This window comes from Myxocyprinus asiaticus, chromosome 20 (genome assembly GCF_019703515.2).
Source record: "Myxocyprinus asiaticus isolate MX2 ecotype Aquarium Trade chromosome 20, UBuf_Myxa_2, whole genome shotgun sequence".
Lineage (NCBI taxonomy): Eukaryota > Metazoa > Chordata > Actinopteri > Cypriniformes > Catostomidae > Myxocyprinus > Myxocyprinus asiaticus.
This window is the reverse complement of record NC_059363.1, coordinates 1-24,450: the sequence shown is the minus strand read 5'-3', so window position 1 is coordinate 24,450 and position 24,450 is coordinate 1. Positions and strand designations below refer to the sequence as shown.

The following is a 24,450-nucleotide window of genomic DNA, read 5'->3' as shown; positions in this document are numbered from 1 at the left end:
AAACGGGCTTCCGTAACGCACAGACGCGCATGCGCACACAGTCAGCACAGAGACATCACGCGTGTCAGATGTCTGAAATCAGAGTTTATAATATACATTAATCAATAATCATGAAGAGCAGGTTTAATACGGTGGATATCAGAGCGGTGATTGCCGAAATCAACGCCAAGTAAGTCAATAAGTTTAACCTTATTGATCTGTCGATGGATCCGATCAGGTTTACTGACGTCACTCATGCTAATATACCGCTGTTATTAATCAATATGTTTCATGACGATTGTGTGATTTATTTGTGCAGCTGTGTCGGGATGCGGGTCAACAACATCTATGACATCGATAATAAAACATACTTGATAAGACTGCAGAAGTGAGTGACACACACACACAATCACAAACACACACACAAACTCACAATTACACACAATCACAAACAAAGAATTACACACAATCACAGAATTACACACAATTACACACAATCTCTCTCTCTCACACACATACACACACAGTGTCAGATATAATGTGTGAATGTTTCTTCAGGCCGGACACTAAATCAGTGATATTGATCGAGTCTGGCATCAGGATTCACTGCACTGAGTTTGATTGGCCCAAAAACATCATGCCATCTGGATTTGCCATGAAAGTAAAGATTCATTATTATATTCTACTTGTGGACGTTCATAAATGTCATTATGATATTACTGAGTGATTGTGTTGAATGTGACAGTGTCGAAAACACCTGAAGTCGAGGCGTCTGGTTCATGTGAAGCAGTTCGGTGTCGACCGAATCATCGACATCCAGTTCGGATCAGACGAGGCGGCGTATCATCTGATTCTGGAGCTTTATGACCGTGTGAGAACTTCATCAACATCACAACACTGTTATTGACATGTTATATACATCTGAACATATAGATCCATCAACACACATTCACAGATGGTATCATCCACAATGACTTTGTGAGAAATTGTTCATTTTATTGTGAAATAGTTCATATTGTGTTTGTAAAAGTGTCTTGAATCAGTTAATGGTTGTTTTTCAGGGGAACATAATTCTGACCGATCACGAGTTCATCATCTTGAATCTGCTGCGTTTCCGCACCGCTGAAGCTGAAGCTGAAGACGTGAAGATCGCCGTGAGAGAGAGATATCCTGTGGAGAACGCCAGACCTGCAGAACCGCTCATCAGTCTGGACAGGTACATATAAGAGTGTAATAACACCTGTTACACACTGTTTATTACAGTCAGAGTGAATCTTCTCGCTCATGTCTCGTGTTTGTTTCTCCTCTCAGACTCACAGAGATCTTGTTGAGCGCTCAGAATGGAGAGCAAGTGAAAAGGATTCTCAATCCTCACCTCCGTATGTCACGTGTCATAAACATCATTTTTAATATTTTTCCAGCTATAAACACAGCATGTATATCTTCATATATTGTTGTGTTTGTGCAGCGTATGGCGGTTCTCTCATTGAACACTGTCTCATGGCGCTCGGACTGCCCGGACTCATGAAAACAGACTGTCAGTTTGATGTTTCTCTGGGTAAAATCATCTAAACTCATTGCAGTTATTGATCTATAAAGTTAATAGTTAGTTATTATGATCTCCTACACAAAGAGGAAAAATCTTTTCATTCTCTGCAGCGTGTCCAAAAATCCTGGAGGCTTTACAGATGGCTGAAGATTACATGGAGAAAACAGCAAACTTCAGTGGAAAGGTGTTTCCTGTGTTAGCAATGATAAACAGATGTATTTCCTGTTGTCTGAATGATGCTTCATTTCTGTCTGTTCACTTTAAGGGCTTCATCATACAAAAGAGTGAGAAGAAGCCGAGCATGTGTGCAGATGGACCTGATGAAGAACTGCTCACGTATGATGTTCTGATCTCTGGTTTGACTTCTGTCATGTTTTATTATGTTGTTGTGCAGGAATAAAACTCTCTTCTGTTGAACAGGTATGAAGAATTTCATCCGTTTCTCTTTTGTCAGCACGCAAAAAGTCCTCATGTGGAGTTTGAGTCTTTTAATAAGGTTTGTACTCCGTTCTTCCAAGTGTTTCTCTGCGGAGATGATGGCTGGAAATTTGACATGTCCGTGTGTGAATGTTTGATGGCAGGCGGTGGATGAGTTCTTCTCTAAGATGGAGGGTCAGAAGTTGGACATGAAAGCGCTCCAGCAGGAGAAACAAGCATTAAAAAAACTGGAGAACGTCAGACGAGATCACGAGCAGAGACTCGAGGCTCTTCATCAGGTTCAGGTCTGATCTTCACATTCATGTTCTGATCTCAATACAGACTCGTCAAACAGTCAGGCGTGTTGGTGCATATCTGTAGTGTTGTTTGTTTGGTATATTATTGGAGCTTTATTTTATTTTTCTTGACGTCGACTGATTCTCAAGTCATGTTTATTTGTAGAGTGTTTTTCACAATACATATTGTTTCAAAGCTGCTGTGCAGAAAATCATCTCTTACGCATGATTGACACATACTCCGTGAGCGGGACGTCACGTCGGCTTCTGCGAGACAGAGCTGCGGCTGCGCACTGGGAAAAAAATGATCACTTCAGCAATTATTTTCTTTAAAGGCCATATATTATCATTTTTTTGAGAGGCGGTTATTGATAAGAATAACATATTTGGAAATCGTATGTTCATGTGTAGGAGGATCACATTTACATCACAATGGCAAATAATTTACATCGATCCCCAACCCATACAGTACTGAGTGATTTCAGTCAGAGAACACAAGAGTCTCTGTATCAAGAGTTTGCATCCAGTCCAACAGCCCAAAAATTAATAAATAAAATATAAAAATAATAATAATAAAAGCATTGCTATTTTAAAACACCTGACAAAACCATGTTAGGTAGACTATAATTTACGACGTGAAAGCATGACACACAACAGGAAATTAAAACATTAACTTAATGTACAAAACTGACAAAGCTTCTGCATCCCACACCTTTTCCTTGCTAATAAATCCCTTTGTAAGAAATGCTGAGGGATGTACAGCACTTTATATCTCACAACCTCCACAAACATCCACGTATTATATTTTGCAAATCCAAATAAATTGTTAAAGGAATATTCCGGGTTCAATACATGTTAAGTTCAATCGACAGCATTAATTTTGACTCGTTCCTCCTTTTCTTTACAAAAGCACAAATGTGTGTTCCAGTGAGACACTTACAATGGAAGTCAATGGGGTCAATTTTTGGAGGTTTAAAGGCAGAAATGTGAAGTTTATAATTTTATAAAAGCACTTACATTAATTCTTCTGTATTATTTGAGCTGTAAAGTTGTTTAAATTGTCGTCTTTACAGTTGTTTTATGGTTTGTTGACATTACATCATCATGGTAATGAAGTTGTAAAATTGGTTTTAACTTTACACAGATGCAGTTAGTAAGTGATTAAGACTCTGTGAAATCAGAATAAAAGTTTTGCTGCTTTTTGTCCATATCGATTAGCTTTAGGGTCATCTTTATGCCAGTGTACTCTAAAGGTTCATTTTCAGAAGATATAAGTATTAAATTGTCTCGCTCTTCCGGCTAGAAAGACACAGTTAAATCATGATGTCAAACTGCACTAAAGAAACTTTTTCCGATCAAATGCGTTCTTGAACGAGAAGGCACCCACTCCATTAATCTGCTCACCACACGTGGTTGTGTTTTCACCTGCGCTGATGGTTCCTTCACAGGGCACTTCAAAGAGAGCACAATCCATGTTGTGTGGTCTTTCCAAACAGAATTTCCAATAATAATCACTGTAGAAGTGAGTTGTGACTAACCGTTATCACCTTTCAGCCCCCTGAAGCCCTCAGAGTGGAGGGTAATTGTCTTTGAAGGGAATAGGGCATAGGGACCATCACTTCTGATTGGACGTACTCGCGGGAGTTAGACGCGATGAAAGTGTCTGGAGTTTATATTTAATACAGCCGATTTTCAGAGGTTTCTTGGGATGTACATCACAAATAAGTTTTCTTTGCTCTTTCTATTTTGTGTAGTGTGATTCAAAACATTAATATGTAGTAATGTTTTGTTCACTTGTTTCTGATTCATCTTCATGACTTGCACAACAGCTCCCGCCTCGTCATTAGTGAAGGCCAAAATGCACTGGTTTTGATTGTAGCCTGGTTATACTGTATAAGTATATTGATATACTGGTTATACTACAAGCCTGCTTTGACTGCACTGATTGGAGTGTTTTTGAGGTTGCAGACACCGATCTGGATGAGCTCACAGATACTGTTACATCATATATCAGTTTCTGTGAGGATATGTGCATTCCTAATAGGACTTATTTAACAATGACAAACCGTGGTTTACAGCAGAGCTCAGGCAGCTTCATCAGGCCACAGAGGATGCTTACAGGGGTGGGGTTAAAGTCTTGTACAATCAGGCCAAAAACACACTAACAAAGGAGATTAGAGCGGCTAAAAGAAGATACTCTGAGAAGCTGAAAAACAAGTTTTCAGCTAACGACCCTGCATCAGTGTGGAGTGGCATGAAACAACTCACAAATTACAGGACTCCTACCCCCAACCCTGTGGTGGACCAACAACTGGCTGACGACCTGAATGTGTTCTACTGTAGATTTGAAAGGCCCAATCTCACACCCCACACCCACTCTGACCTTCACTTCACACAAACACAAACACCTCCTGCAACCCCCCTCCTCCCCCCTCCTGCTACTCAACCTGCACTTAAGATCTGTGAAGAGGAGGTGTGCTGTGTCTTCCAGAAACAAAAGACAAGGAAAGCACAGGGCCCAGATGGTGTTTCATCTACTTGTCTAAAATCCTGTGCTGACCAGCTGGCCCCCATCTTCACACAGATCATCAACAGATCACGGGAGCAGTGTGAAGTTCCCTGCTGCTTCAAACGCTCCACAGTTATCCCTGTCCCAAAGAAATCCAAGATTGCAGGACTTAATGACTACAGACCCGTCGCTCTTAGGGGTGTAACGATGCATCGATCCGATGATCAACGATCCAATGTTATCGATACAACGCGTAAATATCGATAAGACATTTTAAGATGTACCTTTATTTTAACACTCATGTCAGCCACGTCCGTATGCATTTCCGTCAGGCGATGAAGCAACCTTATCACATTCATTTCACTTTATATGTGCTCTGCTATCCGTGCACGGGCGTCAACCGGGCTTCTCGCGAAATTGGATTAAACTGAAAAATTATCTGTAATCAAACGATTGATGATCACTTGTGTGTGACTTTTTTTTTAATATTATTTATCTGTATAATTTTTTCAGCATCTGAAGTACCTTATCTTGTTGTGGATGTCCCAATGTGGATACAGAGAGCTCAATAAAATAATCAAATGATATTTTGGTTGCATTTGAGGGCAAAATGTTTTTTAAATTGATTGTGTAAAATAGGCACATAATATCGCAGTATCGATCGCAGGCCTCTGAATCGAATCGTATCGTGGCAGACTTTGAAGTATCTGCAAATATCGGATCGCAGGCCAAGAGAATCGATTCAAGATCGTATCGTGATGAAATGACCGATTTACACCCCTAGTTGCTCTGACGTCTGTGGTCATGAAATCATTTGAGAAATAGGTGTTGCCCAAGGACATCACTGGACCCTTCCTGGACCCCGTTCAATTTGCTTATCGAGCAAACAGGTCTGTGGATGATGCAGTCAGCATAGGATTGCTCTTACTGGCTATTTAAAGAAATGTCACAAGCCCTTCAACAAGTTCCGCCTCAACTTCATATTTCAGTAGGAAATACATCAACAGTGTAAAATAAGCTTTTCAAGGCACTTCACCGGGACTTTAACACACATATTGTTTATGTCTTGTGTCTATACTTTTGAAACAGTGAGTATTTTAATGTTTACAGATTGACCCCATTGACTTCCATTGTAAGTGTCTCACTGGAACACACATTTGTGCTTTTATAAAGAAAAGGAGGGACGAGTCAAAATTAATTTATGTGGTAATCAACATTATGATACAAATGCTGTCGATTGAGATTAACTTGTATTGAACCCGGAATATTCCTTTAAATTGTTGCTTCAACGACAACGGTGGGCAGTCAGGTGCACTTGTTTATGTTTATCAGTGTACTTGGTTGTGATTGGTTAATGTTGTAAAGCCTAAACTGAGCCGCAGTCTCAACACTGAAACTATCTGCTCACTGAGGCTACTGGGAAGATTCACCTCGCGGCTCCCGCTCTGATTGTGAAGGCTGTAATCTGTTAATATGAGCACTGAAACAAACGCATTGGTCACGCCCCGCTCACAGAGTATATGTGAATCTGGCCTTAATAACTTTAGTCCCCCACTGAACAAGACAAATGTGACTGTGGCGAGTAAAAGTTTGTTAGTGTAGAGAAAAAAGGAAGTAGATTCTTTACAGTACATGAACATGGTTGTGTGACGTGTTGTGCTGCAGGAAGTGGACCGGTTGAAGGGCGAGCTGGTGGAAATGAATCTTCAGATGGTTGAACGAGCTCTACAGGTGGTGCGAAGTGCGCTGGCCAATCAGGTGGACTGGACTGAAATCGCTCAGATTGTGAAAGAAGCTCAAGCGGCCGGTGACCCCGTCGCCTGCGCCATTAAAGAACTCAAACTACAGAGCAATCACATGACCATGCTGCTCAAGTATGAGAAATGCACATTCATGACGTCTGTTTGATTACAGTTTTGGATCCAATCTTTGGAAAAGACAATTACACTTTAATTTTTAATTAATTACACAGGAACCCGTTTGTCGGCTCAGAGGAAGGTGAGGTCGATCAGGAGGATGTGACATCATCAGTGGGACTGTCAGATGCTTTGAAGGGAAAAAAGAATAAAAATAAAAATAAAGGACAGAAGGGAAAGATTGAGAAGAACAAACCGATTCTAGTGGACGTCGATCTGAATCTTTCTGCTTACGCTAATGCAAAGAAGTGAGTCGTTTATATGAATACTGTAATGTGTGATCAGATGCGATGTTTGCTGCAAAACATGTTTATGGAGGATGAAATTGAGGATCTCTGAAATATATAATTTCAGATATTATGACAACAAGAGAACTGCAGCCAAAAAAGAGCAGAAAACTGTCGAGGCGGCACAAAAGGTAAAAAGAGACACGACTCCAGATTCTGTTTTTATAACCGCACAATCTGTTGAATTTCCTGTGTGTGCTTTTGTCTCACAGGCCTTTAAATCTGCTGAGAAAAAGACCAAACAAACACTGAAAGAAGTTCAAACAGTCACCAGCATTCAGAAAGCCAGGAAGATCTACTGGTAAAGCTGAACATCCCGTCTGTTAGTCTGTCCTCTAAACCAGTGGTTCCCAACCTGGGATGACAGTGGGGGTGCAGAACCTCACGCACTTTGAGGGGGTCAAAGATAAAATGTGAAATACAAGTAAGACAACATGTCAGCTTCCTCGTCTAACTCAACATGATACGCAAAATCTCAACATAAAAAACGTGCAAAAACACCCTGACAAGTGTAGCAAAACTTCATGAAATGTCACTCAACCGACCAGAGCCTCTTTATACAACTGCATGAAGCGCATCAGATACAGGTGCATCTCAATAAATTAGAATGTCGTGGAAAGGTTCATTTATTTCAGTAATTCAACTCAAATTGTGAAACTCGTGTATTAAATAAATTCAGTGCACACAGACTGAAGTAGTTTAAGTCTTTGGTTCTTTTAATTGTGATGATTTTGGCTCACATTTAACAAAAACACACCAATTCACTATCTCAAAAAATTAGAATATGGTGACATGCCAATCAGCTAATCAACTCAAAACACCTGCAAAGGTTTCCTGAGCCTTCAAAATGGTCTCTCAGTTTGGTTCACTAGGCTACACAATCATGGGGAAGACTGCTGATCTGACAGTTGTCCAGAAGACAATCATTGACACCCTTCACAAGGAGGGTAAGCCACAAACATTCATTGCCAAAGAAGCTGGCTGTTCACAGAGTGCTGTATCCAAGCATGTTAACAGAAAGTTGAGTGGAAGGAAAAAGTGTGGAAGAAAAAGATGCACAACCAACCGAGAGAACCACAGCCTTATGATTGTCCAGCAAAATCGATTCAAGAATTTGGGTGAACTTCACAAGGAATGGACTGAGACTGGGGTCAAGGCATCAAGAGCCACCACACACAGACGTGTCAAGGAATTTGGCTACAGTTGTCGTATTCCTCTTGTTAAGCCACTCCTGAACCACAGACAACGTCAGAGGCGTCTTACCTGGGCTAAGGAGAAGAAGAACTGGACTGTTGCCCAGTGGTCCAAAGTCCTCTTTTCAGATGAGAGCAAGTTTTGTATTTCATTTGGAAACCAAGGTCCTAGAGTCTGGAGGAAGGGTGGAGAAGCTCATAGCCCAAGTTGCTTGAAGTCCAGTGTTAAGTTTCCACAGTCTGTGATGATTTGGGGTGCAATGTCATCTACTGGTGTTGGTCCATTGTGTTTTTTGAAAACCAAAGTCACTGCACCCGTTTACCAAGAAATTTTGGAGCACTTCATGCTTCCTTCTGCTGACCAGCTTTTTAAAGATGCTGATTTCATTTTCCAGCAGGATTTGGCACCTGCCCACACTGCCAAAAGCACCAAAAGTTGGTTAAATGACCATGGTGTTGGTGTGCTTGACTGGCCAGCAAACTCACCAGACCTGAACCCCATAGAGAATCTATGGGGTATTGTCAAGAGGAAAATGAGAAACAAGAGACCAAAAAATGCAGATGAGCTGAAGGCCACTGTCAAAGAAACCTGGGCTTCCATACCACCTCAGCAGTGCCACAAACTGATCACCTCCATGCCACGCCGAATTGAGGCAGTAATTAAAGCAAAAGGAGCCCCTACCAAGTATTGAGTACATATACAGTAAATGAACATACTTTCCAGAAGGCCAACAATTCACTAAAAATGTTTTTTTTATGATGTATTCTAATTTTTTGAGATAGTGAATTGGTGGGTTTTTGTTAAATGTGAGCCAAAATCATCACAATTAAAAGAACCAAAGACTTAAACTACTTCAGTCTGTGTGCATTGAATTTATTTAATACACAAGTTTCACAATTTGAGTTGAATTACTGAAATAAATGAACTTTTCCACAACATTCTAATTGATTGAGATGCACCTGTATGTTCTGCGGAGGTGCGCTGACTGTCGCATGGCCAAGTGCTTGTTAGTTTTGTTTTCTTGGATCTTACAAATTCATAGAATAACTGCAACATCATAATCACACACTGCAAGACTGCTAAAAACATATTAAAACTGCATACTTGTTGACGTGTTAACGCATCATCATAAGGTTGGGAACCACTGCTCTAAACAATCAAATGTTGTGTTCATTTGTAACTCAGTCACTTTATTTGCAGGTTTGAGAAGTTTCTGTGGTTCATCAGCTCAGAGAATTATTTGATCATCGCAGGACGAGACCAGCAGCAGAACGAGCTGATAGTCAAACGTTACCTGAGAGCAGGTGTGACAGACTGCATCATTCTGCTCTAATGGAATGAAACCGTTTCTATGTTCTTTGTCTTAATCGTGTGCGGTGATTGTGTGTTTTCTCAGGAGACGTTTATGTTCACGCGGATCTTCACGGAGCCACGAGCTGCGTGATCAAGAACCCGTCTGGTGCAGAACGTCACATGATTCACTACACATACAATTATCATGATCAGAAGACACTCATGATTCATTTATATTTATCATTGATATATGTCGATTTTTATGTCAGTCTGAAGCTCTCGTCTACGAGTGAGACAGTTTAATTCAAACACACAGGTGTTGTTCTGCTCGTGATGGTGCTGAAGTTGTTTTGGTTCCTCAGGTGAGGCCGTTCCCCCCCGAACGCTAACTGAGGCAGGGACGATGGCCGTTTGTTACAGCGCCGCGTGGGACGCTAAAGTGATCACCAGCGCGTGGTGGGTCCATCACAATCAGGTGAGGTGATACAGCACCATCATATGAGAACTGTCCCAATTTATGTGTCAAAGCATGTGATTCATTAAAGGAATAGTTCACCCAAAAATAAAAATTCTCTCATTATTTACTCACCCTCATGTCATCCCAGATGTGTATGACTTTCTTTCTTTCTGCAGAACACAAATGAAGATTTTTAGAAGAATATTTCAGCTCTGTAGGTCCATACAATGCAAGTGAATGGTGACCAGAAATTTGAAGCTCCAAAAAGCACATAAAGGCAGCATAGAAATAATCCATAAGACTCCAGTGGTTTAATCCATGTCTTCAGAAGTGATATGATAGGTGTAGGTGAAATATTGATCTGTTTTTACGTCCTTTTTCACTAGAAATTCATCTCCCTGCCCAGTAGGGGGCGATATACATGAAGAATATGAATCACCAAAAACACAAGAAGAAGAATGTGAAAGTTAAAGTGGAGATTGACTGAGCAGGGAGGAGAAATTATAGTAAAAATTGACTTAAATATTGATCAGTTAAGTTCATTTTGTCAGAGTGCCGTTTGGACATTTATTCAATTTAATGTTATGATAGTTTGATTCTGTTCTGTGTCATTTCTAAAAACTGATCTGAACAATCTAATTGCACAGATGTGTGTTCTCTAGCAGAGGTTTTGTGTGTTGCTCTCACACATCTACTGTAGTTCAAACCCTCTTAAATGAGATTCATTTTTGTGAATTCTACCCTCCAAAGTAACTTTTCACAATCATACATAATCAAACTACACTGTCTTACATGAAGACAAGAGTCGACTTCTGTTATGAAGGCAGATTTTCACCAAGAGGTTTAAATGTGTTCTTATGGGACAGAGGTGTTTTTCATTAGTCAGGTTGGGGCATGTTGACACATTTTCTTCAGGGCAGGTGTTCACCTGTGTTTTAAATGTAGGTGTAGATTGTGTTTTGGTGGTGTTGATGTAGGGGAAGTGACCTACCAATGTTCATACAAAACCTATACCTCTGGCTTAATGGCAGATTCCACTGTGACAACTTACCCCATACAGTGTGACAACATGACACAGTTGGGTCAACATGTGTTTAATGAACTGCATCTTTTCTCCTGGTCAATAATGGTGAAAATGTTCTTTTACGGACAGGAAAAGTTCTAACGAAACATTTCTGCCATATTCAAGTTTGTATTCACATGAATTTGTTCTTACCGTCATTTATTGTTAATAAATCTGGATTAGTGTAAATGGAGCGTTAGTAATGTGCATAAACATGCCCAAACCATGTTCATATAATGGCTTTCAGCACAACAGCACCAGTACAGCTGTAAATGTGTAGAGAAGAACATCCCATTTAAAACCGCACAGAACAGCATTACAGTGTACAATGATTTTAGAATATGTACCGCTGTAGATGTTAGATGAACTGAAGGCGTGTTCAGAGCATTTATCTGTTCCTCATCGTTCACTGGTTCAGACTGTACAGTGCTCGATGTCGGAAGATCTCCGTGTCAGGACTCCCCCTTCACCTGATCACCAACACGACACCGAACCGGCTCTTTATAAGAGTTCGAATCGCTGCTGTCACCAGTTGCACACTTCAAACACTGCTAAAGCTGAAGAAACTCTGATGTTCAGTACACAACATACTAAAACCATCTGACAAAACTTTTCCAGGCTGTATGAGTCAGATGTCAAACGACAGATGAGTCGTTTGTGTCAGTGTGCAGAAGCAGCTGGAGCTACATCATGTGTGTGATATCAGTATAATAAGACTGCTTTATATGTGTATGTGTGTATACATACTGTAGGGTTTTATTGTGTACAGGTTTCTAAAACAGCACCGACAGGAGAATATCTGACCACCGGAAGCTTCATGATTCGAGGTGAATATTGATCATCTGTGTTCACATCATGTGACATTCTGACACGTGTGGAGTTTCATGATGTCATATTAAATGTTTCATATTTTCCACAGGGAAGAAAAACTTTCTGCCGCCGTCATATCTGATTATGGGCTTCGGGTTTCTCTTCAAGGTAAAACATCAAACGATGACATCACGTCACATGATACAATGACATCACTGTTCAAATGATGTGGCTTAGTGGTTAAAGATCTGTGCTGCTAACTGAAGGGTTGTAGGTTCTAACCCAGTAAGAGTTCTGGATGGACACACTGAAGCCCGTAACACATCATGTTCTGCACGTGCTGTAGTTCCAGCGGCTGCGGTCATGTGACCAGAAGGACATTCAGTTTCCTGTCACATGATGTTTGCGGCTTGTTTCTTCTGATTGTAGGTGGATGATCAGAGTGTCTTTAGACATCGTGGAGAGAGAAAGATGAAAACATTGGAGGAGGAAGAGCAGGACGTGATATCCAACACAGAACTACTGGAGGAAGAAGAAGAGCTCATCGGTGTGACCACACATTCATGTCATCAACCATCTTTAGATCCTCTCATTCTTAAACATTCTGTCAAATATTCAAACGTTCATGTTGTATTTTTGTGTTTGTGTGTCAGGTGAAGACAGTGGGAACGAGGCTGAGGAAGAGGATTCCAGCAGAACAGCAGCAGATGATCAAGATGAAACTCACAGTGAGACTGAAGATCAGAAGATTGAGGAGGAAGATGAAGAAGAAACTGCTGAAGATTCGAGTGCAGAGATTCACTTCCCTGATACCAACATCTCACTGTCACACCTGCAGCACAACAGGTGACAAACAAACATCTGATTGAGAAGATCACCTGTTCACACACGTGTGTTGAGTTGTGTTTGTGTCTCTCGCTGCAGGACGCTTCAGAGTGACGCCTTCAAACAGGAAGTGTCACATCAGGTGGGCTACAAACTATCAGATCACATGACACACTTCATTAAAGATTCAGCTTGAAATGTGACAGACGAATAAATGTTTGTTTGTCCCGCAGGCGAACACAGAGTCACACGGCAAAAAACACCTGACAGCCCGACAGAGACGGTAACTAAGACAAACTTGTGTAAAAACATTGATTACATGAACACGTACAAACTAATGAAACGATCATCACTGTCATCAGAGACATGAAGAAGCAGACACACAACAACACGGATGATGTGGAGGAAACAGATGCCAAACAACAGGAAACACAAAGCACAAATGACGGCGCACACGCGTGTAAGAGCTCAACAGCCAATCAGCCGCTCAAGAGAGGACAGAAGGTCTGAAAACAAACTCTGTATGAACACATGATGTAATCAAGTGAAACACATTATGACATCACATGATGATTCTTCTGTTTATCAGAACAAACTGAAGAAGATGAAGGACAAATATAAAGACCAGGATGAAGAAGACCGCCAGATGATGATGAAGTTATTGGGGGTCAGTTCTGCACGTCACTGTCATTCTTCATACGTGTTTTCAGTCACATTATCAGATAAACGTGTCATTCACACATGATGACATCAGTCCGCAGGATCCAGTAAAGAGGAGAAAGAAAAAAAGAGCAAGAAAGAAAAAAAGAGCGTTGAACGAGTGAAGAAAGTTCAGCAGAAACCTGCGGTGAAACCACGAGAAACCGAACATACGAGCAGCATGACAGTCAGAGAACCTGCTGAAGATCATGAAGATCCACACGGAGGAGATCACGAGAAGGTCACAATAGAATATAACACACTTCTACAGGAGATGTTTGGGTCTCTCTGTATGATTGATTAGATTATTATGAATTATTCTCTGTGATCTTTGACTGAATATCAGAAACAGAGGAACTGACTGATGACGTGACGTCATGATTGTGTTTCAGGAGACGGAGGACACGGAGAATCCCGCCGCTGAAGTGAGTGAAGATAAAAACATCTTTCTACCCAGAATGCCGTGCTCTTGTTTTAAAAACACTTGTGTAGTTTTCGCTTTGTGCAGAACAGCAGCATCGGCGTGTGTTTCTCTCGTGCTGTAGGATGAATTCTCAATCATTTATAACAGTGTAATTAAGTTGACGTGTTTAGAACTGATTTATAACATGGATATTTTGACTCTTTTAAAGTTTAATGCAAGTAACAGAACCGTATCATACAGTATTTTACAGAGCTGTGTTACTTTAGTCATGAAGATTATAGAGATACAATATGTTGTGATTTGATTGTTTTTATGTTGTCATTCAGGATGGTGAAAACATTCTGGACTCTTTGACCGGTGTGCCACACACTGACGATGTGTTGATGTTCGCAGTGCCAGTGTGTGCTCCGTACATGGCGCTGTCCAACTACAAGTACATTTTACACCCATTTAACTCTTTGATTGTGATCAGACCAAGAACATACACAAACACGCAACCTACCGATCCACCGACACACAACCTACCGATCCACAAACCTACCGATCCACAGACGCACAACCTACCGATCCACAAACCTACCGATCCACAGACGCACAACCTACCGATCCACAAACCTACCGATCCACCGACGCACAACCTACCGATCCACAAACCTACCGTCATACAACCCACCGATCCACCGACGCACAACCTACCGATCCACAAACCTACCGATCCACAGACGCACAACCTACCGATCCACAAACCTACCGATCCACAGACGCACAACCTACCGATCCACAAACCTACCGATCCACAGACGCACAACCTACCGATCCACCGACGCACAACCTACCGATCCACAAACCTACCGTCATACAACCTACCGATCCACAGACGCACAACCTACCGATCCACAAACCTACCGTCATACAACCTACCGATCCACAGACGCACAACCTACCGATCCACCGACGCACAACCTACCGATCCACCGACGCACAACCTACCGATCCACAAACCTACCGTCATACAACCTACCGATCCACAGACGCACAACCTACCGATCCACAAACCTACCGACATACAACCTACCGATCCACAGACACACAACCTACCGATCCACAGACACACAACCTACCGATCCACAAACTTACCGACATACAACCTACCGATCCACAGGCGCACAACCTACCGATCCACCGGCGCACAACCTACCGATCCACCGACGCACAACCTACCGATCCACAAACCTACCGTCATACAACCTACTGATCCACAGGCGCACAACCTACCGATCCACAGACACACAACCTACCGATCCACAAACTTACCGACATACAACCTACCGATCCACAGGCGCACAACCTACCGATCCACCGGCGCACAACCTACCGATCCACCGACGCACAACCTACCGATCCACAAACCTACCGTCATACAACCTACTGATCCACAGACGCACAACCTACCGATCCACAAACCTACCGTCATACAACCTTCCGATCCACCGACGCACAACCTACCGATCCACAGGCGCACAACCTGCCGACCTGCCGATCCACAGGCGCACAACCTGCCGATCTACTGATCCACCGACGCACAACCTACCGATCCACCAATCTACCAATCCACAAAAGCAATAAAAACATAACCCTGTTTAGTAAAAATAGCAGAATAATGTGAAACGAGTTAAGAAAATCTGCTCTGTTTTGTCTTTAGGTTCAAAGTAAAATTAACTCCTGGGACACAGAAAAAGGGCAAAGGTAAAGATTGTTTTTAAGTTGAATATGATGATGTAAACTGTTAATATAATGTGTGATCTCTGGACTGTAGCTGCCCGCACAGCTGTGTTGAACTTCATACGAGGGAAAGATGTCAGCACACGAGAGAAAGATTTGTTCCGCAGTGTGAAGGTATTAATATTTCCTGCATCTGCTCGTTGATCATAATGATTCTCGTTATTCTGTGATGTAATGATGCTGCCGTCTTACAGGACACGGATCTGTCCAGAAACATGCCGGGAAAAGTGAAGGTTTCTGCTCCGAACCTTTTAACAGTCAAGAAGAAGTGAAGCTGTTGAAACTCTGAACACAATTCTGTTTCATTTCTAATGAGAACTTCTGATCCAGAGATGCTTATAATCGTGTTTTGAAAGACTAAACATTTCAAATAAAAGTTATATTTTATAACAGAATTAAATGAAACATGGCTTAAGTTTTGTGTTTTGTTTTTATTCACAATCATCACATGAACTCTATTCTTGTACAAAAGAAATGAAAATAACGAACCCTTTTCACTTAAATCAAACCCGTTAATAAAACCATCTTCAGTTTAATATTTCATCAAGTCTGATGAACTTTAAAAAGAATCTGTATAAAAATCACAGAGTTACAAAACACACTTCAGTTTTCTTTAATGTCTTGATCAGGATTAGAGTTGTGATGGATATTGACATTTTTCCTGCAAGGATCAAAATTATCCAGAAACTTCTGTATTGATGTAAAAAGTACTGATGTCTGATTCAGAATTATTATAAATGGTTTTGGAGACTGACAGGATCTCTCGCACACACAAAGAATGAATTGTTTGGTAATAATGAGGCAAATTTTAATAATAAAAATGATGTAATAATATCCACACAAGACAGTGTTTGATGGTGGCTTGTTAATTCCATGTATTTAATGCTGGAAATGTGTTTTTATCATAAATATTTAGTAAAAATGTTCAAATCAAATACAGAATATTTGTGTGTGTTTACAGCGAGTAAATGAAGTATTTACAGTTTTCACACTAATATTCTTGTTCTCATCATGTTTGATGAAGCGTGTAATTGTGTTCTAGGATTCTGCCATGATCCTCTGTGTAAGCCGATGCAGTAGATGTTTGGGAAGAACGTTCCACATGTTCTCCAGATGTTTCTGGTGCTCAACAGCTGCATCTAAACAGAACCTGAAGATCCAACAGCAGTCAGAGACCATCAGAACCGTTTCTGAGCATTATGGGGCTCTAATCGAAATCTTACTTGATAAAAATAAACTCACCTGAGCAGCGATTTGGGCTGAACACTAAACACCAATAGTTCATTACTATGAGCCTTTAAATAATACAACAACAAAAATACAATCAATGTATTTACAAGAGAACCAGAAGAGCTCATGTTGTGTCAATATAGAAAACACTTCATTATGCATAATAAATTCTGTGACTCTTTACATGTTTGACAATCATTTGTACATTGTGACAGTCCTGTATCTCTCCATTAATGTAAAAACAACAACAAAAGAACTGTATGCTAGTAACAAACGTGATATTTTATTAATAATTGAAATCGCTCATTCTGAGAGGATTATGATGTCATATTTTACTCACGGCTTGTTGATGAGAGAGAAGATTATTAGCACATCCTCCAAAAACAAACACCTCGCCATCAGCACCAAAACACGCCGTGTGCCACAATCTGCAGAAAACACACATGAACATCATGAAAAACATAATGTGTGACACTGAACAGACGTGATGAATATCAGACGACTGACGCACCGGGGACGCTCCGTGTGCTCGTGTTTAAACACTTTCCATTCGTTTGTGCTGACACAGTAAATCCAGGCGTCACCTACAAAACAAACACGTCAATGAAACGTGTGTTTGTCTCATCTGTGTCTCATCTGTGTCTCGTATGTGTCACTCACTCAGAGTTTCTCTGTTGGTCGTGAAGCCGCCGAATAGAAAGAGATGATCATGTGACACTGGTGTGAGAGAATGCCACGAGCGGCCGACGGGACCGTTTTGAGGAACACACCTAAAATCATCACAAGATTCACATGTTCAGAATCAGATCAATTTCACAGATATTCACAATATTTCAGCAACACTAGAAACTCACATCTCGCTCCACTCCCACGTGTCCAGATTAATGAAGTACAAATCATTCAGCCGATGATCCTGTTGTGCAAAATTAAATAAACAGAGAACTACATTATTATCAGCCTATAACAGTTCTTATTCATATGGTACTACCTTCACGAGTGGACAACTTTTAAAGTGTGTGTGTTTGTGTGAGTGTGTGTGTGAGTGAGTGTGAGTGAGTGTAAGTGTGTGTATGTGTGTGTGAGTGTGTGTGAGTGAGTGTAAGTGTGTGTATGTGTGTGTGAGTGTGTGTGAGTGAGTGTAAGTGTGTGTGTGTGAGTGTGTGAGTGTGTGTATGTGTGTGTGAGTGAGCGTGAGTGAGTGTAAGTGTGTGTGTGTGAGTGTGTGTGTGTGTTTTCATTCACTGTGACATTCATCACACAAACACTGACCATATAACGTCCTCCAAACACGTAACCTCTGTTTCCTAATGTGGCACACGCGTGAGCTGCTCGTGGTGACGGAGCGTTTCCCTGTGTGGACACACATGAGCGAATGAGTTTCATCAGACATTGACTGATCACAGATGAATTAATACATGAATAATAACAGATTCACCTGTGTGATGGGTTGAGTCCAGGCTGACGTCTCCAGATCCAGGATGTGTATGTGATTATTCCACCCGCGGCCCGCGTGATTCCCCTGAAAAACATCACGTCATCTCTACATTTATTATCATCAGACGAGTCAAAAACAATGTTTGATAATGAACTGACTCACCATGAATGAATTCTCATCCAGTTCAAATGTTCCTCTGTGACCCGGTTGTGCGATGTAGCCGTAGCCACCGAAATACACCAGTCTGTGTGAACAAGACGACAAAACGACTCAAACAACATGAAGTAAATGTGTTCACGTGTGAAGAAGTGAACAGATTTCAAATGAGTGTTGCACTAGATCTCATCTTAATGTCCAGTTCATGTCTGATGAAGACACACTTGTTTTTGTGAATCCAGCAGCCCAGTTTATCTTTACATGTTGGCGGCAGACCCGTCAGATCGCTCATCTTTTCCCAACGCAACTCAAACGCTCGCAGCGGCAGACGATAAACCTGCACAACACACAGAAGCAAAAGCAACATGTTTGAAATGTAAAAGTGTAACTCGAATCGTCCTGTGGGATTGTTAGAAATCTTCACCAGGTTGGTGTTTCCTCTGGCGTGATGACCACCGAACAGATACAGAACACCATCCACACACACACCACAGCTGCCCGACATGGAGTTTGGCACGTCTCCTTCTGAACGCTTCATTCTCCTGTAAAAAACAAAAATCAGTCAATAATAGCAAAAGCACTTTCATCCTTCCATGTGACATCAGGAGTCAATTTACCATCTTCTCGTCTCCATGTTGTATATCCAGATTTCATTCTTGGGCAAGTAAAAGTCAATGAATCCCGGCGCTTCAGCATCAGCGTTCTGATAAAATGACAGTTTCACTTTCTTCAGCACAGTAGAGATGACATCCACAGATGTGAAAGAACTGAATGATGGAGGTGACTGACCTTATAACCCGCCCAAACAAACATACAGCTGCCGTCAGTGACTGCGATGTGACCGCTGCGCTCTGCCGGACTCGATCTGGACACAAACACCTGCTCTTCATCATCTTCATTCTCCGACCAATCAAAGTCTCGGTCATCCTCGTGTGCTGCATCCCACTCAAAAGCCCCCTCATCTTCATCATCATCATCATCTTCCATGATTTGTGGCTGATTTTCTTCCTCCATCTCAGACAATCACTTTAATCAGATATAAAAACACATTTAAATACTTTAATAAAACATCAGTATAATGTGCAGTCATGATCAATTCAAATGCAGGTTTCCTATAAATGTCACGTTAATCACACACACACACACACACACACACACACACACACACACACACACACACACACACACACACATCGTGTAACATGTATTTACAGTAAAGTTACACAAATAATCAATAATCAAATGGTCAGTGTTTTTAATTGTGGCTCGTGTCGTGTTCGTTACGGTGAAATTATCTGTTGTGTTGATCAATTGAAGTGATTGATCTTCAGTAATTAATCACGCGCTCGTCTGACTGTGTTGTTTATTTTGAGCAGCAGCTGCGCGCGCACCGGTACAATCGAAAGACAGAAAAATACTCACACTGAAGAACACTTGTAAAGCCCACACTCCTTTTATATACATTACAGATTCATGGCAACTCGTTTACAGCGTTGCTGAGTTCAATTAAAATCATTTAACTGAAGAAAGTCTCCACCGGAAATAGCGTCTGGTTCTGTAATGCCGCCATCTTCCTGAGGTCAGTACGTGTGTTCAGTGCGCATGCGCGATGTGTGGCTCGAAGAGCGCGGAACGTTGAACGTCATGCGCGTGTTACGTAGGTGATCAAAGAGACCCGAACCATGATTTCAGCGTGTTTTTGTTCATGTGTTATTTAAATCGATTAGTTTGCGTGTGGAGTTTGTCATATTATGGATCTGTTGGTTTGCTAATGAACAGACTTCGAACAGAAGAACAAATCAGCGGAGCGCGAGAGGTTTGTTCCATTTTTATTGATTTATTTCTGTCAAACTTGCCAAACACAGGCAGTTTCGGAACAAATAATCAATTAATCTCCCTAACCATTTAGTAATGTGTTGATCACAGATAGGATTGTGGATGGTTGCTCGTGTAACTCAGCTGAAGTTGTGTGTTTGTCAGCTGAAGTTGTGTGTTTGTGTGTGTGTGTCAGATGAAGTTGTGTGTGTGTGTTTATTAGGATGAAGTTGTGTGTTTGTCAGGATGAAGTTGTGTGTGTGTGTTTATTAGGATGAAGTTGTGTGTTTGTCAGGATGAAGTTGTGTGTGTGTGTCAGCTGAAGTTGTGTGTTTGTTTGTTTGTGTGTGTGTCAGCTGAAGTTTTGTGTTTGTGTTTATTAGGATGAAGTTGTGTGTTTGTGTGTGTGTGTGTGTGTGTGTGTCAGCTGAAGGTTTGTGTTTATTAGGATGAAGTTGTGTGTGTGTGTGTGTGTGTCTCAGCTGAAGTTGTGTGTTTGTCAGGATGAAGTTGTGTGTGTCAGCTGAAGTTGTGTGTTTGTCAGGATGAAGCTGTGTGTTTGTGTGTCAGCTGAAGTTGTTTGTGTGTGTGTTTGTCAGGATGAAGTTGTGTGTCTGTGTCTGTGTCAGCTGATGTTGTGTGTTTGTCAGGATGAAGTTGTGTGTTTGTCAGGATGAAGTTGTGTGTTTGTCAGGATGAAGTTGTGTGTTTGTCAGGATGAAGTTGTGTGTCAGCTGATGTTGTGTGTGTGTGTGTGTTTGTCAGGATGAAGTTGTGTGTGTGTGTGTGTCAGATGAAGTTGTGTGTTTGTGTGTGTTTGTCAGGATGAAGTTGTGTGTTTGTGTGTGTTTGTCAGGATGAAGTTGTGTGTGTGTGTTTGTCAGGATGAAGTTGTGTGTGTGTGTTTGTCAGGATGAAGTTGTGTGTTTGTGTGTGTGTCAGGATGAAGTTGTGTGTTTGTGTGTGTGTCAGGATGAAGTTGTGTGTTTGTCAGGATGAAGATGTGTGTTTGTCAGGATGAAGGTGTGTGTTTGTGTGTCAGCTGATGTTGTGTCTGTGTGTGTTTGTCAGGATGAAGTTGTGTGTTTGTATGTTTGTCAGGATGAAGTTGTGTGTTTGTGTGTCAGCTGATGTTGTGTGTCTGTGTGTGTTTGTCAGGATGAAGTTGTGTGCCTGTGTGTCAGCTGATGTTGTGTGTCTGTGTGTGTTTGTCAGGATGAAGTTGTGTGCCTGTGTGTCAGCTGATGTTGTGTGTCTGTGTGTGTTTGTCAGGATGAAGTTGTGTGCCTGTGTGTCAGCTGATGTTGTGTGTCTGTGTGTGTTTGTCAGGATGAAGTTGTGTGCCTGTGTGTCAGCTGATGTTGTGTGTCTGTGTGTGTTTGTCAGGATTAAGTTGTGTGTTTGTGTGTCAGCTGATGTTGTGTGTCTGTGTGTGTTTGTCAGGATGAAGTTGTGTGTTTGTGTGTCGGCTGATGTTGTGTCTGTGTTTATCAGGATTAAGTTGTGTGTTTGTGTGTCAGCTGATGTTGTGTCTGTGTGTGTTTGTCAGGATTAAATTGTGTGTTTGTGTTTGTCAGGATTAAGTTATGTGTTTGTGTGTCAGCAGATGTTGTGTCTGTGTGTGTTTGTCAGGATGAAGTTGTGTGTGTTTGTCAGGATGAAGTTGTGTGTCTGTGTGTCAGCTGATGTTGTGTGTCTGTGTGTTTGTCAGGATGAAGTTGTGTGTTTGTGTGTCAGCTGATGTTGTGTCTGTGTGTGTTTGTCAGGATGAAGTTGTGTGTTTTTGTGTCAGCTGATGTTGTGTGTCTGTGTGTTTGTCAGGATGAAGTTGTGTGTTTGTGTGTCAGCTGATGTTGTGTCTGTGTGTGTTTGTCAGGATTAAATTGTGTGTTTGTGTTTGTCAGGATTAAGTTATGTGTTTGTGTGTCAGCAGATGTTGTGTCTGTGTGTGTTTGTCAGGATGAAGTTGTGTGTGTTTGTCAGGATGAAGTTGTGTGTGTTTGTCAGGATGAAGTTGTGTGTCTGTGTGTCAGCTGATGTTGTGTGTCTGTGTGTTTGTCAGGGTGAAGTTGTGTGTTTGTGTGTCAGCTGATGTTGTGTCTGTGTGTGTTTGTCAGGATGAAGTTGTGTTTGTGTGTCAGCTGATGTTGTGTCTGTGTGTGTTTGTCAGGATGAAGTTGTGTGTTTGTGTGTCGGCTGATGTTGTGTCTGTGTGTTTGTCAGGATTAAGTTGTGTGTGTCAGCTGATGTTGTGTGTCTGTGTGTGTTTGTCAGGATGAAGTTGTGTGTTTGTGTGTCGGCTGATGTTGTGTCTGTGTGTGTTTGTCAGGATGAAGTTGTGTGTTTGTGTGTGTTTGTCAGGATGAAGGTGTGTGTTTGTCAGGATGAAGTTGTTTGTTTGTGTGTCAGCTGATGTTGTGTCTGTGTGTGTTTGTCAGGATGAAGTTGTGTGTTTGTGTGTCAGCTGATGTTGTGTCTGTGTGTGTTTGTCAGGATGAAGTTGTGTGTTTGTGTGTCAGCTGATGTTGTGTCTGTGTGTGTTTGTCAGGATGAAGTTGTGTGTTTGTGTGTCAGCTGATGTTGTGTCTGTGTGTGTTTGTCAGGATGAAGTTGTGTGTTTGTGTGTCGGCTGATGTTGTGTCTGTGTGTTTGTCAGGATTAAGTTGTGTGTGTCAGCTGATGTTGTGTGTCTGTGTGTGTTTGTCAGGATGAAGTTGTGTGTTTGTGTGTCAGCTGATGTTGTGTCTGTGTGTGTTTGTCAGGATGAAGTTGTGTGTTTGTGTGTCAGCTGATGTTGTGTGTCTGTGTGTGTTTGTCAGGATGAAGTTGTGTGTTTGTGTGTGTTTGTCAGGATGAAGGTGTGTGTTTGTGTGTCAGCTGATGTTGTGTCTGTGTGTGTTTGTCAGGATGAAGTTGTGTGTTTGTGTGTCAGCTGATGTTGTGTGTGTTTGTGAGGATGAAGTTGTGTGTTTGTGTGTCAGCTGATGTGTGTGTTTGCCAGGATGAAGTTGTGTGTTTGTGTGTGTTTGTCAGGATGAAGTTGTTTGTTTGTGTGTCAGCTGATGTTGTGTCTGTGTGTGTTTGTCAGGATGAAGTTGTGTGTTTGTGTGTCAGCTGATGTTGTGTGTGTTTGTGAGGATGAAGTTGTGTGTTTGTGTGTCAGCTGATGTGTGTGTTTGCCAGGATGAAGTTGTGTGTTTGTGTGTGTTTGTCAGGATGAAGTTGTTTGTTTGTGTGTCAGCTGATGTTGTGTCTGTGTGTGTTTGTCAGGATGAAGTTGTGTGTTTGTGTGTCAGCTGATGTTGTGTGTGTTTGTGAGGATGAAGTTGTGTGTTTGTGTGTCAGCTGATGTGTGTGTTTGCCAGGATGAAGTTGTGTGTTTGTGTTTGTCAGGATGAAGTTGTGTGTTTGTGTGTCAGCTGATGTTGTGTCTGTGTGTGTTTGTCAGGATGAAGTTGTGTGTTTGTGTGTCAGCTGATGTTGTGTGTGTTTGTCAGGATGAAGTTGTGTGTGTGTCAGCTGATGTTGTGTGTGTGTGTGTGTGTGTTTGTCAGGATGAAGTTGTGTGTTTGTGTTTGTCAGGATGAAGTTGTTTGTTTGTGTGTCAGCTGATGTTGTGTGTGTGTGTGTTTGTCAGGATGAAGTTGTTTGTTTGTGTGTCAGCTGATGTTGTGTGTGTGTGTGTGTGTGTGTGTGTGTGTGTGTGTTTGTTTGTCAGGATGAAGTTGCAGTGTGATGTGGAGGTTGTGAATCGGATGTTGCCGACTGTCGGTCTGAAGAATAAAGGTAAATCCAGTCGAGCGGTTTTATCCATCGGGAAACATGTGGACAGAAGTTCTCACAGCAGCAGTTTGTATCTGTTAATCTGCACTGCCAAAGATAGAAGCGGATCCAAATACAAGGCAAGACATTTCTCATGTACAGACTGTCAACATGAGTTTATATGTTCATGAAGATGTTCAGATCTGTGATTTCATCAGGACTTTATGAATGTGTGTTTGTTTCTGTACAGCTGAAGGAGAACATTGAGAAGTTCTTCACATGGTTTGTTGAAGAAGGTAAAGCTACAGTTCGACTGAAGGAACCGGCTATTGACATCTGTTTGAGTAAAGTAAGAAGAACATTCTCAATTTTACTGCTTAAAGATTTCAGTTCACATTTTAAATGACAGTATTTATAAAGGATTAGTTCATTTACTCCCCCTCATGATATCGCAGGTGTGTATGACTTTCTTTCTTCAGCAGAACACATTTGAAGAAAAATAGTAAAATATCTCAGCTCAGAAGGTCCTTAAAATGCAAGTGAATGGAGATT

General features: G+C 41.5%; 3 protein-coding genes and 1 long non-coding RNA gene across 8 annotated transcripts; 2 read left to right on the top strand and 2 right to left on the bottom strand.

Moving 5' to 3' along the window:
- The first annotated feature begins 11 nt into the window (after positions 1 to 11).
- Positions 12 to 15,915, top strand: LOC127410863 (ribosome quality control complex subunit NEMF-like). 2 transcript variants are annotated; one of them, XM_051646075.1, is made up of 32 exons: positions 12 to 169; positions 299 to 367; positions 538 to 640; positions 725 to 850; positions 1,041 to 1,195; positions 1,291 to 1,358; positions 1,448 to 1,537; positions 1,639 to 1,712; positions 1,794 to 1,864; positions 1,949 to 2,024; positions 2,110 to 2,250; positions 6,416 to 6,624; positions 6,723 to 6,914; positions 7,021 to 7,084; positions 7,166 to 7,254; positions 9,348 to 9,451; positions 9,544 to 9,606; positions 9,803 to 9,915; positions 11,730 to 11,787; positions 11,880 to 11,938; positions 12,200 to 12,317; positions 12,424 to 12,616; positions 12,695 to 12,737; positions 12,829 to 12,878; positions 12,958 to 13,099; positions 13,185 to 13,262; positions 13,350 to 13,535; positions 13,687 to 13,719; positions 14,045 to 14,151; positions 15,421 to 15,464; positions 15,535 to 15,614; positions 15,695 to 15,915. In XM_051646075.1, exons 1-32 carry the CDS (start codon positions 111 to 113, stop codon positions 15,770 to 15,772), a joined length of 3,135 nt encoding a protein of 1,044 aa, XP_051502035.1. In that variant the 5' UTR covers positions 12 to 110; the 3' UTR covers positions 15,773 to 15,915. The 2 variants fall into 2 exon arrangements, with proteins under 2 accessions (XP_051502035.1, XP_051502036.1); XM_051646076.1 differs by lacking the exons at positions 12 to 169; positions 299 to 367 and having other exon boundaries at positions 618 to 640; positions 725 to 848.
- On the bottom strand, positions 14,103 to 15,462 carry LOC127410868 (uncharacterized). 3 transcript variants are annotated; one of them, XR_007892176.1, is made up of 3 exons: positions 14,427 to 15,462; positions 14,295 to 14,333; positions 14,103 to 14,239 (listed from the first exon to the last, which is right to left on the bottom strand). It is a non-coding gene; the product is annotated as an uncharacterized LOC127410868 (long non-coding RNA). The 3 variants fall into 3 exon arrangements; XR_007892177.1 differs by having other exon boundaries at positions 14,103 to 14,333; positions 14,427 to 14,465; positions 14,528 to 15,462; XR_007892178.1 differs by having other exon boundaries at positions 14,295 to 14,356; positions 14,528 to 15,462.
- LOC127410866 (kelch domain-containing protein 2-like) lies at positions 15,912 to 19,912 on the bottom strand. 2 transcript variants are annotated; one of them, XM_051646080.1, is made up of 14 exons: positions 19,744 to 19,912; positions 19,111 to 19,347; positions 18,939 to 19,024; positions 18,746 to 18,863; positions 18,546 to 18,658; positions 18,328 to 18,409; positions 18,166 to 18,249; positions 18,000 to 18,080; positions 17,585 to 17,643; positions 17,391 to 17,500; positions 17,242 to 17,314; positions 17,071 to 17,158; positions 16,743 to 16,795; positions 15,912 to 16,650 (listed from the first exon to the last, which is right to left on the bottom strand). In XM_051646080.1, the coding sequence occupies exons 2-14, from the start codon at positions 19,333 to 19,335 to the stop codon at positions 16,539 to 16,541; spliced, it is 1,284 nt and encodes a 427-aa protein (XP_051502040.1). In that variant the 5' UTR covers positions 19,336 to 19,347; positions 19,744 to 19,912; the 3' UTR covers positions 15,912 to 16,538. The 2 variants fall into 2 exon arrangements, with proteins under 2 accessions (XP_051502040.1, XP_051502039.1); XM_051646079.1 differs by having other exon boundaries at positions 18,546 to 18,863.
- Positions 19,913 to 19,961: 49 nt separating this feature from the next.
- Positions 19,962 to 24,247, top strand: LOC127410758 (leucine-rich repeat protein 1-like; the record flags this gene model as incomplete). The annotated part of the gene is made up of 3 exons (XM_051645976.1): positions 19,962 to 19,978; positions 23,855 to 24,038; positions 24,149 to 24,247. Coding segments are annotated over exons 2-3 (282 nt in total), but the record flags the coding sequence as incomplete, so codon positions are not given.
- Positions 24,248 to 24,450: the final 203 nt, after the last annotated feature.

Coding starts and splice junctions, on each gene's coding strand:
- LOC127410863 (XM_051646075.1), top strand. CDS start 111: ATGAAGAGCAGGTTTAATACGGTGGATATCAGAGCGGTGATTGCCGAA. Junction 2,025..2,109: donor AGTTTGAGTCTTTTAATAAG/GTTTGTACTCCG, acceptor GTTTGATGGCAG/GCGGTGGATGAGTTCTTCTC. Junction 9,452..9,543: donor CAAACGTTACCTGAGAGCAG/GTGTGACAGACT, acceptor GTGTTTTCTCAG/GAGACGTTTATGTTCACGCG.
- LOC127410866 (XM_051646079.1), bottom strand. CDS start 19,335: ATGGAGGAAGAAAATCAGCCACAAATCATGGAAGATGATGATGATGAT. Junction 18,250..18,327: donor TGGATGAGAATTCATTCATG/GTGAGTCAGTTC, acceptor GATGTTTTTCAG/GGGAATCACGCGGGCCGCGG. Junction 17,644..17,999: donor TGTTTGGAGGACGTTATATG/GTCAGTGTTTGT, acceptor TTTGCACAACAG/GATCATCGGCTGAATGATTT.